The sequence below is a fragment of the Heliangelus exortis genome, chromosome 5, assembly GCF_036169615.1.
Source record: "Heliangelus exortis chromosome 5, bHelExo1.hap1, whole genome shotgun sequence".
Classification (NCBI taxonomy): domain Eukaryota; kingdom Metazoa; phylum Chordata; class Aves; order Apodiformes; family Trochilidae; genus Heliangelus; species Heliangelus exortis.
Genome location: NC_092426.1, coordinates 32948387 through 32963346, shown reverse-complemented (window position 1 = coordinate 32963346; position 14960 = coordinate 32948387). Strand labels below are relative to the sequence as shown.

The window sequence follows — 14960 nt, the reverse complement described above, 5'->3', positions numbered from 1 at the left end:
TATAAAAAATTTGAAGGCAGTGTTGAGTTCAAAGTTGAAATGCTAGAAAATCGTTTCACTAACACTGCTGATGTTAAAAATATGTATTTGTCTGTCCTCCTTAAAGGTCAAGCATGGGCACTCCAAGCTGGTCTGGTGTGCACTGATTGGAAAAACTTTCTACTACTATCGAAATCATGAAGATAAGGTAATTCCTTTTCTCCTTTTCTTCCTGAGCCTTTTTTCCCCATTTCTCATTATGCTTGCTTTCTTTTTACTGCTTCTGTGTCTCAAGCTTCAAGCTCTTTCTTGGTTGTACTTCTCCCCTTATAACAGCACCAGCCCTACAAAGAGTATTTTCTCAGATTTAATTTTAAGCTAAAATGACTAATGGCTGCTGTTTCTCAGATCACTGTTTCTCATTTCTCATATCTTGTTTCTCATTTTCTCCTTAAGATCTTTTTTAGAACATTTAGAACAGCCTTCTATACAGCAGCTGATACATTCTGCATACTGTCATGAAAATAAGTAGCAACAACAAAATGGGAACAGGACGGTCATTGAATCAGTGTAATGTTTCTGGAAGGTTGGCCCAATGGTCCATTACTTTTTCTTGGTGATATCAAAACCCAAGTTTAAGAATATCAAGGAACACTGTTCCTCATACTTGGGACTGACCTCCAGAGTTAGCACAGCAGATATCCTGTTTGTATGAATCTACCTATTTATGTAATTCTAACAGTACTTAGCAAGCAGAAAGCCTGACCAGGATCAGAAAACAGTGGCTCAGGATACTGAGCATCAGAAAATGCAAACCTGCCTTGCAAAACCAATGAAGTACACACAACTGACAAGTTTATTGGGAAAAAAACAATACCTTATGGGAAAGGTCATCTTTTTATTTGCATATTCTCATTCTGACCAGTAGATGCTCTACCAAGAATATTAATAAAAGTAGTAAAACAGTTTGTAAGTGCTTCAGTTGATGACGAAAATTCTATAGAAATGCACGATTATGTAATTACATTAGTTAAACACTGAATTATCATCTATTCCTTACTTTTTACAGAACTGCTGATATTTTGACCTAGTTTTTCTTTCCCTATGTTCCCTGCCCATAAACGGGGGAGTAGCTGCACACATCTAACTTGCTTCCCCTCCTTATAGTGTCCCCTAGGGCATCTGCCTATGCGTGAGTCCAAAGTGGCAGAAGTGGACCGTTCCTGTGACTCTGATGAAGATTATGAAGCTACTGGTGGAGGACTTCTCTCATCCCACTGTACACTGGTGATTCACCCCCAGGACCAGAGTCCCACCTACTTACTCATTCGCACCAAGCAGGAGAAGGTGAAAAAGGCAGTCTTTTTGGAGAGGAAGAGACCTTTTGGTATCAGGGAACAAATGGGGCATAGAGACTGAACCTGTTTGTAGAACACAAGGTCTGAATTGACCTGTACTCTTCTCGTCCTTATGCCTAGAATACCTGGCTGTACCATCTGACTGTAGCTGCTGGTAGCCATAATGCCACAGTGGGCACATCTTATGAACAACTCATTGGAAAACTATTGGATGCAGAGGGAGACCCGAGTAAGTAGAAAACACAGACTCTTTTTCCATGGTAGCAAAGCATATGGAAGGGGAAGGGGATTCTTGATAGAACAGCCTATGATATAGTGTCCTTCTCTTCTAGTACCACAATCGTGGTCGTGTAGAGCTTCTTATATTACCTCAGCGTTCACGGCTGCTGTTGTTGCCCGCATTCTCCACCAAATGTTGCGGCGAGTCTTCTCTCGGGGACACGGCTCTTCTTTAGCCTCTGTTAGCAGGAGATGAGGTCTTAAAACACCAGCTCAGTTTTCGCTGGTACTCGCCACCTCGGAATGCCTGGCCATGCAGAGGCTTCTCCGAGCATTCAGCCCACCAGTCTTATCGCGTGTCCCTAGGGCCCCATTTCAGGACTGCATCGCGTATCCCTGGGAGGCTCCGTTTCAGGACCGCATCGCGTGTCCCTAGGGCTCTGTTTCAGGACCGCACTATCGCGTGTCCCTGGAAGACTCCGTTTCAGGACCGCACTGACTTGATGCGCACTCAGAGCTCCGCTTCAGCTTCAGCATTCCTCGGGCTTGAGTTCCGCGCGCCAACTCGCTGCGCCTTTCGAGCCTCATTCTTCTCTCCTGCCTGGCTCGCCATTCCGGGCTGTTGTCTTGCTGTGCTGGGCTTTTACTCCGAGCTCTTCACGCCGCCTACAGCATTTAAGCCTGGCCTTGTGGAGCTTCACTCGTGGTTGCGTTTTTGGAGCTCTTTATAGAGCGTCCCGCAGCAACGTAGTGGCTCCATCTGACGTGGTTGCGGGAAGCTCTACAAGGCCTGGCTTAAATGCGGAAGGCGATATATTATGTATTTATTATGTATTAACATAGGCATTTGTACTTAATACTCTTTTTCCTGCACACTTGCATATTCCTATATGTGAACCTTGCTTACTGCTGAATAGTGACTTGCACTAACAAAGGACCCCGCTGCAGGCAGCTGTCCTAGCAGTCTTTGTTTCTTCTTTGAACACACAGCTGAGCAGTTTCTCACCAGAATCCAGCTGATGAGAAGCTTTAACATAGCAGGACTGAAAGGTGGCAATACTTCCTTCTGCTGATGGCTAATGCTCCTGGTGACTCCTTGTTCATGCAGGCTTTACTGAAACCAGTCACGTGGCAGGCTTAGTGCACTGGTGGTGCTTCCTCGAGTGTTTTGACATTTCTGCAAAGCTTCTTTTAACACAGATGCTGTTACCTTTATTCTGTTTCTGACACTGCATGTTTTTGCTCATCTGCTACCTCAGATTCACCTCTATGGAAACATCCTATGTTGTGCTACAGTAAAGATGGGCTGCACACATCTCTCACCACTCTGCCATCTGAGGCTCTACAGACTGAAGCTCTGAAACTTTTTAAGGTATTTAAAGGGATGTTGCCTGGTTTTCAGTTACTTTGCTATTTTGTTGAAACTTGGTCATGTTGTTCCTCACAATATTTACTGTCACCGTTGGTTGCTTTAGACAGGCCTGATGGGTCATTTAGTTAAAATAGGAAAGTCAGATATTAGGTGTCATTTATTCTCTGCAAATTTAACTTGTCCTTGTAGGGAATCTGGGTTTAGGAGCAATGTCCCCCACAGGCTTTACACTTCAAAGTTAGCCTTATCTTCCTTTTTCCTCTCCAACAGTTGAATTGAAGGAAACTGAAAGAATTCACTGGCTAAGTCAGTTGTGTCTGTCAGCAGATGTTTGATTCTTGCATTCTGGAAGTGTAAGATCAGCAGTTTCAGCAAAGTAAAGCCTAGGCATGGAAGGCAGGAAGCACATTTTCCCCTATGTTCTTTTGCTAATATTTTGATCTCAGGAAATTTTGATCACCTGAGTGAATTTTCTTGTTGCCACAACTAAAAAGGGAGAGACAAGAATAAGGTATTTACTCCTCTCCCTCCTTTCAGGGTTATTTAGAAGAATTCATTAATTGTCTGGGGACACATCTGGGGAACCTACCTGGGAAAGTACCAGAGAAGTGTTGCTGTATTTGTGGCACTGACTAACTCCCACTCTTTTCTAGTCCTGCCAGCTCTTCATCAATGTCCCTGTGGAGGCAGCCTCTATAGATTACCACGTGTCCCTTGCCCAGACAGCACTGCAGGTCTGCTTGACACACACTGAATTGCAAAATGAAATTTACTGTCAGCTTGTTAAACAGACCAGCTGCCGACAGCCTCAGAACCACTCAGTCATTCAGGTCAGTTCCTCTTTTGTCACTTCCACCCTGCAAATGCTTTGTATTTAGTTCTATGTTTTTAATAATTAGCAATGGGTCTGGCTCTCATAAAATTGTGCAAATGCTAAAGGTGTGGTGGAGGAAAGATAATCATGGCACTGGTGGGCAAATAAGAACTTTGAGAATGTAGCTAGTTGCAAAATAAACTTTAGTTTGAATTTAACCATTTACCAGTTGCAAATGGCTTATTCAGAATAAAAATTCATTGCTCATAATTGCCACTAATTTTGTTTTCCGTTTTAATGAATCGACAGCATGCAAATCATTAGTGTTACTATTAAGCATGAAATCTGATTTTTGTACTATAAATATTGGGTAAATCAAACGAATAAGCTACAGCATGAATGTAGATGCTTGATTATGATATTCCCAGCTCAAATGAGAAAACAAAACATGGTTGAAGAGTAACAGGTCTATTTGAAACAAAGTTCCCCAGAGTAATCTTTAAGATTTGCAGTTACAAATCAGAAAGGAGTATTAATTTAAGTCTTCATTGTTCACTTAGCTCTGGTTACGTTAGTCAATATTTTCAAAAGTGGCCAATCATTTAGAACACCTCTTTTTTGAGTCCAGATTGAGATACTGAAGAGCAGCCTGTCCTCTGACCATCCCATGCCTTTGAAGCATCTTGAACTACATGTCTAAAAATGGTTGCTCCCCAAAGCACTGGTCAACATTTTAGTTACAGTATTCTATGAAAGGCAACAGGCAAGAAGTACAGAACAAGAGTGATGTCCAGTTTTATGTCCACAGTGCTGGCAACTCCTGGCTTTGTGTGCTCCTCTGTTCCTGCCTCAGCATCACTTCCTCTGGTACATCAAACAGCACCTGCAGCGACATGCAGACCCCAGGTAAAGAATGCAAATACAGTTTCTTCTGCTAAGCTGATGGCCTTTTGCATCCACTGCTGATAAAAATGGAAGCAATCTTTTAACTCACACCTGCAAAAATAAGTTGATAGACAGAAGGTTCCCATTGGCATCCAGCTGCCCCCTTTTAGTAATTCACACTGATTTGGTATTTATATTGAGCTAGTTCACACAACTGAGTGACCTAAACTGGCAAAAGAACTTTTTGCAGATATAACTGGAGCTACATAGGGAGGTTTTTTTGCTAATACAGCTATTTTCTTTTATAGATAGACAGAAAAAAGTCATTATTTAGGATGAACTATTAGAATTTTAGATGATTATATTCTGCTGTCAGGTTACCAAACATACTGACAGAACAAAAGTGAGGCAGAGAACAACTTGTGGAAACCATAATAAGTTAGGAAAAACTAATAAATGTGAAATATGTACTAATATTGTTTTCTGTTACGTTTTCAGTGTGTAACACTTTCCCCTGTAGGAAGACAGTGTAAGATCTACTGTGTCAGCATACGTGTTCATGCTGTGCTCTTTGTTTGTATCCATGGTGATCTGGTCTTCAGCATATCTCACCCTGTCCTTGACAGGGAGGTCACAGCTAGAGATGTCTGGTTGTCTGATGCAAGAATGAACTGTTGCTAAGACATAGCAATGTAAACAGTGGTTTACATTTAAAACAAATATTCATATTCAAGTCTCCCTTGGAACTCAAGCAAAAAGTCTTCTGGTATTACAAGAGGAAATCTGAGTCCTCCTTCAATTGAGGGTTTTTTTTTTTTATTATTTTCTTACATGATGCCTCACATTTGCTATGTATTCTCAGATGCAAAAATAGAGATCTTAGGCAGTCCTTGGTGAGCAGTCTCCCCATTGGCTAAAGCAACATGTTAGGAATCTTCTGGCTAGTACTAGGAAGCATCTCTCCAAACCTGTGCACTACCCACTCCCAAACAGGCTCATTAAATTCAGTAGTGGAGCTGCTCTACTGCTTGGGACTATTGAATTTCATAAGGATGTGCTGGGCTTTGTGAAATGCATCCATTTCAAGCATTACTCTGCTGATGGTATGCCAAGTTCTTCACCCAAAAGTGTCTTTCTCAACAAATAAACTGAAACAAAGAGCAGAAATATATATTTACAATCCAGCCATGAAACAGTTATTACGGCTAGAAACAAACATACAGAAATTACAGCTGTGCTTGCATTAATTGGGTTCAGAGCAGTTGCTAAAGGAGACTTCACTTAGCTCCTTCTGCCCAGGTTTAGGTATACTTATGTTTGTATAGATGGAGCAGGATTTTCTGACCAGTTAAATAGATAGGCTTTCCCTGTTTTCTACAGCAAACTAAGACACTAAAATGTTTATTCAGTATAATGCCTATGGTCTAGTTTACACTAGATCTTCATTTTAGGTATTGTTTCTCCTAAAAGGTGACCTTAGAGTATATATCCATCCTCTAAGAGAGGAAGAAAAGTGGGGCACAGTTCAATGTATGAGGACACAGAGCTTAGGAGCATTTGGAAGCCAGGCAAAACAGCTTCTCATTGGAGTGAGATTCTCTGTTTGAAAGTTGTTCAAATGTATTACTTGGTGAGGTGAGCAATGTGTTGCTAGAGTGATAAAGTCAGGGTTTCATATTGCTTGCAGGGATTTAACTGGAGATTTAATCAGGTACTGAGGTTCTGAAGGCATATTGAATGGAGTTAATTTCCCCTGCAAAGGGATAGCACAGTTAGAAATCTATATAAATCCTTCCATTCCAGAACTTATTCAGTATATACATTCTTAACAGTTTTTTGCAAAAGGTGTAACAAAAGGTGTTTCTGCTTGGCTTTAGAGACACTTACATCCTTTTGGTGCTCTTCAATGGAGCACTCCCTTTTATAAGCAGTAAACTGATCCTGGTAGTAATTGTCCCTGTTCTGTATTGAGCTGTCAACAAATTTGAGCCTGCTTTTAAACTCTGTCAAGTCTCTCGGTTGGCAGATAGTGTTAGTACAATTTTTTATAATTTATATAACCATGTAAAATGATAAAAATAACTTAAAAATCCTGCGAGACTAATGTGGTACAAATTATTTTTAATACTTAGCAGATTTTAACATCATAGTAACTAAATTCCACTGGCATGACAGTGAGTTTAGGGGTGAACTGCTTTTTTTTTAATGGATACTGTGATGGCAACAGGGTACAGAGGAGTGCATTGCCATACTATGTCCGGTCCACCCAGGAGCAGGGAATGCTCTTAGACTTTCCAGAGAGTGCATTGTCTACCTTAATTTTACAGATCCTTGGAGCTCAGATTTGTATTGTAGCTTTTCACTTGACCTGTTAGTCTGTTGACATGACCTAGGATATCTGTGCAGAGATGCATCTTTGCTTGAGCAAAAGCCTGAGGGGGGGGGATGCTGGCATCATGGCACAGGAAATGGAGAGGACATGGCATTTCGAGCATGCTGGAGGTTTTGTCTCCGTTTCTCTGCCTAGGAGTGAAACAGGCAAGTATGCCATCTACTGCCAGAGATCGGTAGAACGCACCCTGCAGAGCGGCGAGCGGGAAGCCAAGCCCTCCAGGATGGAGATTGTGTCCATCCTGCTGAGAAATCCCTACCACCACTCGCTCCCCTTCAGCATCCCAGTGCACTTCATGAACGGAACCTACCAGGTGAGCCACTGCAGGTGCCCTTCTTCCAGGCACTAGGGGACTGTGATAACCTGCCTCCTTCATGTGGGTGGGTGGCACCATGGTTTTTATAGATACATCATATATTAGACACTGTTTCTCATCCTTAAGGCCATTTTAGCCATTTTCCCTGATAAATCTGAAGGAATCCAGCCCCAGATACAAAAATCTTAGGAGGAAAAGGTAACTGGGAAAAAAGGAGAGATGTTTTAAGTGTCTCAGTATGAGAAAGAATGCAGTATGAAGGGAAACAACACAAAAGTGCAGTTACTGGAGCTGGCAGTCAATGATGAGATATCAGTCTATAGGAAACCAAGCCCCATTAGTTCTGATACCCATCAATGTCATATTTCTTGAAAGTTACCCTCAATTAGCTCCTCTTTCATTGCAGGTTGTAGGTTTTGATGGTTCCTCAACAGTTGATGAATTCATCCAGCAACTGAACCAGGAGACAGGAATGAGAAAACCCTCTCTCACAGGATTTTCACTGTTCACAGATGATCCTTCTGGCAGGAATTTGGAACATTGTCTTCAGGGCAACATGAAGGTATTTTTTCTCTGCAACATTTAGCATACATCTTTGAAGAGCTGCTAAATAGCTAATAATTTTTTCTTATTGCAGCAAGATCAAATACACTTGGGTATTATCTGTCTAGATTAGTACTCAGGGATGAGATATTGATTCCTGCATGTGGCTCTCAGCAACCCCAGGCAAAACTACAGGCTTGGAGAAGACTGGCTGTAGAGCTGCCCAGAGGAAAAGGACCTGGGGGTGTTGGTTAACAGCCAGCTCAATATGAGCCAGCCATGTGCCCAGGTGTCCAAAAAGGCCAACAGCATCAGGCTTGTATCAGGAATAGTGTGGCCAGCAGGACCAGGGAAATGATTGTCCCCCTGTGCCTGGCACTGCTGAGGCCTTGCCTCAAATCTGTGTTCAGTGTTGGGCCCTTCACTACAAGAAAGACATTGAGGTTCTGGAGTGAGTCCAGAGAAGGGCAACAAAGCTGGTAAAGGGTCTGGAGCACAAGTCTTTCAAGAAGTGTCTGAAGGGACTGGGGTTGTTTAGTCTGGAGAAAAGGCAGATGAGGGGAAGCCTCACCATTCTCTGCAACTACCTGAAAAGAAGCTGTAGCAAGGCAGCTGTTGGTCTCTTCTCCCTCGTAACAAGTAATAGGACAAGAGGAAAGGGGCTGATGTTGTACTAGGGAAGGTTAGGTTAAGGAAAACTTACTTCACTGAAAGGTTGTCAGGCACAGGAACAGGCTGCCCAGGGATATGGTTGAGTCACCATCTGTGGAGGTATCTGAAAGACACATATATGTGGTGCTTAGGGCATAGTTTAGTGGTAGACTTGGCAGTGTTAGATTTTATAGTTGGACTTGGTGATATTAAAGGTCTTTTCCAATCTAAGTGATTCTATGATTCTATAATTAGCTCAGTCTAATCTGAAATGCTAGTTGATACAGCACCTTCTCTCTTAATAGGTGATAGGTTCGTCCGTTTTTTAAATCTTCAACTCAGATTTTAGCACATATTGAAGTTTAATTTGTCTTGACTATAAAAACATGACAGGGCTAGCTAGCATGATGAGATATCACAACTAACATAAAATCTGACTCTTCTATTGAGACAAATTTATGTTAGGCTGTGAGTCTGTTGGCATGTCTATGTAAAACTCATCTGTTGGCTTATGAAGTATCTCCATGCTATCTTCAGATAATTTGGTCTTTCATTGTTTATGAGCATACATAAGGGAGAGAGCTCTGCTGAGTATGCACTCACTTTAAAAGAGAGAGGAGTGCCCCAGATCAAGGCAAAAGGAAAGCAGAGAAAGTAGAAACATCTTTGTCTTCCATATAGATATTTTTACCCATGGTGCAGCTGGATAACTGCATTAAGTGAGCAGGCTTGTGGCCATGAATGAAACACATCAGATTTTGGTACAAATCTGGGCAAATAATTTGTGGTACAGTTTTGATGGAGGAATAGCAGTAGTGGCAACTCTGAAAAGGCCCTGATACCTGTAAAGAACATAAGTATTCAGTTCTACACAGCATATCATTTCATACTGGGCAACAGTGGAAGAAGGTGCCAGTAACTTTAAATTAGATAGTTTGAAGAGCAACCTACCACAGACAGTGCCAAATTATATGCTTTGCTTTCATGGCTTGATATAGATCAGATAATCAGGAGCTTTGCTGGTAGTTGAACCACCGTTAGGAGAGATATTAGAGTGAACAAAGGAGCCTGAGACAATCAAAGGCATCACTTTTACTGGTTATTAACTGATTATTTACCTGCCAAGACAACCTCAATAGTTTCTTAGGAGAGAATTAGGATATCTAGATACATGATATCTAAATACATGAAATACATGATTATGTATTTCATGTGGTTTCTTATGTTCACATTCTTTTTATTGAGATGCTATCAAGAAGTAGGAACCTTTATTAGACTACTTGTAAAAGGACTGGAATAACCAAGGGAAGTTGAATAGGAGCAGAGATATTAACTATGCTATTACTGAAAGTATGTCTGAGTTACAAAGTTGGAATCTAGGACCAGATGTTCCCAAAATGTGGATATTCCCATCCAAAGGTTTGGTTTAGCCATCCATGTAGACAATTCCTGTCCAGAGGATAGATAAGTGCTTTAGTTTGGGTCAGGAGGGTACTTTTCAAGCAAACTTACTAATCATTCCTCTTAACCATGCTTTGATTCACATTAAGGAGCAAACTTAAAGAGCATTAAGTGGATTCTTTTTCATGTGAAACTTGAACTGGAAGATATGATCCAGCATAGTAGTGGGCTTCAGACCATTAATCAGTCTAAAGCTGGTCCAAAGAAAAACCCTCTGAAACTTGTACAGTGTGGGTGTAGAGTCCTGGGGATGAGTGTTTCACTGTGCAGATCTACTCCTCCTGGGGTTTGCTACATGCTAGCACAGACATTGCCAGAGAACCAGACCACAATTCATAACACAAATACCCTTGCAGATGAGAGCTGGAGTTTTCAGTTGAAATGCTTTAATTGTTACATGCTGTGCAGTGGAAGAATTAATTGTTTTGCCACTTTGGGCTGTATTTATGCTGATTCAGTCTGGTTTTTTATCTTCTCTTTCACAATGCTTTTCTCAGTTACTATCCCCTCCAGCCTTGACTGTGCATTTCATCTCAGTTTGTCTCTCCTCTCTCCATGGTATGTTTTAAAGATCTGTGATGTCATTTCTAAATGGGAACAAGCCTTAAAAGAATTGCATCCCGGGAAATATGAAGGAGGCACAAGAATTGTGAAGTTGACCTATAAGAACAGGTATCATGGTTCATCTGTTGGCCTTATACTGCTGTTAATTAAACATTTCTAGTCTGGATATATCTCTGTACATTTCTACTAATTTATAGTACAGTTAGTGCAAAAACTATCTTAACTAAAATATGTTCAAATCACAAATGAGATGTGATGACTTCCATATGTGATGCATGTATAGGAGGATATATGGCCTAGAGGTAAAACCCAAAACATTTTGCAATAGCCAGATAGACTTACAGTGGGTTAAGAACTAGATGTAGCACAGTGAGACATACTTTGCACAATTTAATTAGCCTAGATCCTAAAACGTAATTAAATAATGCATATTAGGTGAGGGGAAGAGAAACCTGGGAGGGAAATCACAGTGAAAACAAATATGCTGAAACTTGCAATTAACTGAAGAATCACAAAGATGAAAAAGATACAAGAACAATGTTCTAAATGGCATGAGCTTGTAGAGGAGACATGTAGCAGCAGTGCCCAGGCTTTATAAAGAAGGAAATGTTGAAGTTAGATGACAGTAGATAGTAGACAATGAAAGAATGAGACAAAGCTCTAAAACAAAAACTGGAACAAGTTAATTCATAATACAGACAGGAATTCTAAATTACAGTGAGTGGAGAGATGTGTATGAGAACAAGGAATAGATTCCTGCAGGTGAATTCTGTTTGCAGGCAAAACAGAGGTCATCCCAAAGAGAAAAAGGACAAGTTCTGTATTGGGTGTATGAAGATTTTGTTGAATGTAATTGTGGAAACAAATTTCTGTCAACTTTGTTAGTTGATAGAGCAGAGGTGGAAGCAGAAGTTACTACTTTTGACCCAGAATGCAGTATTTGTTTCAGGAATGCAACTTTGCAGAATTATTCTGTTGGACTGGAATGTGCCTAGACTAGACAGCAAGGATGTTTTGATAAGGGCTTTCCAAGGTTGGGCTGTTCTAACACCAAGGACTCTGATAAGATGTGTGTAAGGTCACTATGGTCCTTATGGTGGTGTTAATCTTAGATTGACATAAATCCCATCCCCCTCTACCCTCTCTCCCCCAAACTGATTCACTGAAATGAATGTCTTGGGTAGTATTGTGGAATATATAGTCATAGATGCAGACAGAAATTAATACTTTAATTAGATGGTGTGGACTGTAAATAAGCATGCATAAGGAATGGTTCTGGGAAGCATTCCCTAAGATAGGGTCTTCAGCCCCCATTAGACATCTTGCTAGAACAGATTAAGAAATTCCAAGCATGAGGGTAAGAAAAAAATGTAGGAAACTGATTTACAAGAATGCTTCTTCAGTTTTTTTTAAAAAGCCTGCTAATTTGGTCTTTTATTACCTGCTAAAACAAACTGAAGACATTTTAAATAACAGAATCAGTGTAAGTGGTCAAAACAAAGCTGGCAAAAATCAGAAATCTACCAGATTGTCATGCAGAAGTTTATACATGTCAAGCAGAGGCAGTTCTGTATTCTGTGATAAGCAGAGGCTGTATCTTAAATATTGCCTATCTGTGCCTGGTTAGGACACAGAGAAACTGATTTTCCTGTGGTTTATAAAGCTTTGCTGTATTTAAGCAGTGTTGTGCTCAGAATTCAAATGCCTTTCAAAGCTAGAGAGCATCTTTTAAGCCTCCTTACCTAAATCTTGTTCATAAGGGAAACATCTCTTTTTCCAAATCTCTGTTCAGTAACCAAATCTCTGTTCAGTAACCCCACAGTACACAAAGTTTACTTTGGAGATAGACAAAAATACCCAACTCCCACTTCTATTTTTACTCTATCTTGATTAAAGTTCCCACCTTTAATTCCAGTTCACAGTATCTCTTTACCTTCATTATCTCCTCTGCTTTTTAGGCTCTATTTTCGGAGCCAGGCCAAAGGTGAGACAGACCGGGAGCGGTTGCTCTTGGCCTTCCAAGTCAGCAGTGAAATATCCAACGGAAGGTTTCCTGTTAGTAAGGAATTAGCTCTGGAAATGGCAGCTCTGATGGCTCAGGTGAGTGTGGCTATAGGTAGAAGTACTCCCTCTTGTCCTTCAGACACCTCAGCTGTACACTGAATATTTATGACTAAGCAGCTGTCTTTTACATCAAAAGGGGTTGTTCTTATCAGACATACAGGCTGAGATGTGCCATGCCAGACACATCAGACCAGTGTACTTATGTTGTTAGAACACCTTTTGCTGCAGGGAAATTTGCCTCTCCTTTCCTTCTGAAGAAAAATACTGGGGAAAAAAAAGTGAGGGTGGTCTACCCCCAGAAATGCTCCAAGTAGTGCCTTAGTAGAGGTATGGAACTAATATCACTACTATTAAGTTGCACTTAATAGTAAAAGCTTTCCCTGTTGCACTACCAGTGGCCTCTTACTCAGGAAGAGCATCTTGTAGGATCTGCTGTTAGACCTCCAGGCTTGTATTTAGCATTTTACCACATAAAACACACTGTATGGGTTGTGGGCATGATAATAGTTTCTTACTGAGCTGAAACTGGTTGTTCCATTTGTTAAAGCAATGCAAACTGAGATGAAGAAGCCAGGAATGTTCAAACTATTTACAGATCAGCTGCTGCTTTAACTGGCCAATTGAAAATAAGCCCCCCGAGCTTGGCAGTTACACAGAAGTATCTCCCTACAACAGGTAGCTGGCCAAGATCTTGTTTCACTTTCCTAGATCAGTAAAGTATTCCCTAGGCAGTCACGTCCTCAGAAGTTGCTCTGTCGTATACTTATGCTATGGTAAATGCTGTAGACAAAGTTCTCCAGCCTAATGGTGTCTTTTTGCATGACTAATAAACACAGTAGTTATCAGTATGGGAATTCATGGAATGTTCTGCACTTAAAACCTCTGTAGTTCTTTTGAACTATAAATTATAATGTTGTTTTAGGTGGAATTTGGGGATTTGGATCGACCAGGATATTCAAGTCCTACTGGAACATCACAGTCGAAAATGCAACATCTTCTTCACCAGGTCTTAGATAAATTCTACCCCAAAACCTATAAGCAAAACATTAATCCTGAGCAGCTCAGGTAACTTGTTTGCTTTTCTATTTGTTGCACTAAAAAAAAAATTTACTTGCAAAAAAGTAAAATTCTGTCTTTATACTTAAGAAGTTTCAAGGTCCCTGTCAAGCTTATTTGACCCAGAAACTTAAACAGAACACAAGTGTCAGAGAAAAAGAAAACAAGTAAACTTATACAAAAAGAGCCAAATAACCAGCTACTTTTCCCCTGGACAAGAAGTTTAAGCCTTTTGCTTCCAAATTAGACAGCTAACTTCCAATAAATTCTAACCTAAGCCTAAGATGAATTCAGTTTCTGAATTTTTGTTTTACCCTTCCCCCAAGTGTCAGTTGAAACCAGATGCCTGAGGTTTGCAATGAGCCCCAAAGCCAGCACAAATGGGCTGCTTCAGGCCATGCACTAATTCTGGTAGGATGTATTTTGGCAGTTCTGACTTGGAAATTGTCACACACAATTCAGAGGTCCCAAATACAGAATTCAGATGCTGCCATGGATCTTGGCTCTGACTGTCTTAATGAAAAAGAATGGTCAGCTTCCAGACCCAAAACTGCTTAGGGATGCAGTAATGGAACTAACACAAAACCTCCTTTTGGAAGCAAATTCCATCTGCATGTAGCAAGATAGCTGTCAAACCGTTCCCAGTGAACCAAATCAAGCCAAAATATGTATTGCCACTCCACACAGAGCATACTAGAGACAAGTTAAGATGAAATTGGGAGTATAACTGAATGTGAAGACACCCTGGGCAGGATTTTACTGTAACAGCTGCCTGAGTGCTTGTAGTTAGAGTAGTAGTTAGAGTTTAGTTAGAGTTAGAGTAGTAGTTAGAGTGTAGTTAGAGTTTAAGATACACATCAGTGAACAACCTGTATGAGACAGGCATTCCTGGACATTACAGTGTAACTAATTATAAAATAATTGAGGAAATGGAGAAAATGCTAAAATAAACTCAGGTAGCGCAACCCTCATAACTGACAGTGCTAACAGCCCTGTCCATAGTGCTCTGTAGAACAGCCTTTTTTGGAATGAGAAGTACATGTATGAAATGTTACAATTTTATTCACCTTTTTTTGGAAGACATTAGTAAATAATGTTGTCTTGTGTCTTGGATTCTGAAAGGCAACTGGCTGACAGGCTGGCAAAAAAGTGGATGGTGCTGCAGGGATGCTCTCCACCAGAATGCATTCGAATTTATTTGACAGTGGCCCGGAAATGGCCTCTCTTTGGAACCAAAATATTTGCTGCTAAGGTAACTAGAGAACACTTATTTTTTTTTAGTTCCT

The 14960-nt window shown here is 40.7% G+C and overlaps 1 protein-coding gene across 3 annotated transcripts in view; it reads left to right on the top strand.

The window, feature by feature from the left end:
* The window catches only part of PLEKHH1 (pleckstrin homology, MyTH4 and FERM domain containing H1), a 48829-nt gene that overhangs the window by 31168 nt on the left and 2701 nt on the right, over nt 1-14960 (top strand). For all 3 annotated transcript variants that reach the window (XM_071744438.1, XM_071744436.1, XM_071744437.1), the window contains exons 15-26: nt 107-187; nt 1147-1326; nt 1458-1566; nt 2816-2928; nt 3582-3758; nt 4551-4648; nt 7155-7332; nt 7742-7897; nt 10562-10662; nt 12513-12654; nt 13541-13683; nt 14797-14926. In XM_071744438.1, coding sequence (XP_071600539.1) covers nt 107-187; nt 1147-1326; nt 1458-1566; nt 2816-2928; nt 3582-3758; nt 4551-4648; nt 7155-7332; nt 7742-7897; nt 10562-10662; nt 12513-12654; nt 13541-13683; nt 14797-14926 — 1608 coding nt within the window. The remainder of the gene's footprint in view (nt 1-106; nt 188-1146; nt 1327-1457; nt 1567-2815; nt 2929-3581; nt 3759-4550; nt 4649-7154; nt 7333-7741; nt 7898-10561; nt 10663-12512; nt 12655-13540; nt 13684-14796; nt 14927-14960) is intronic.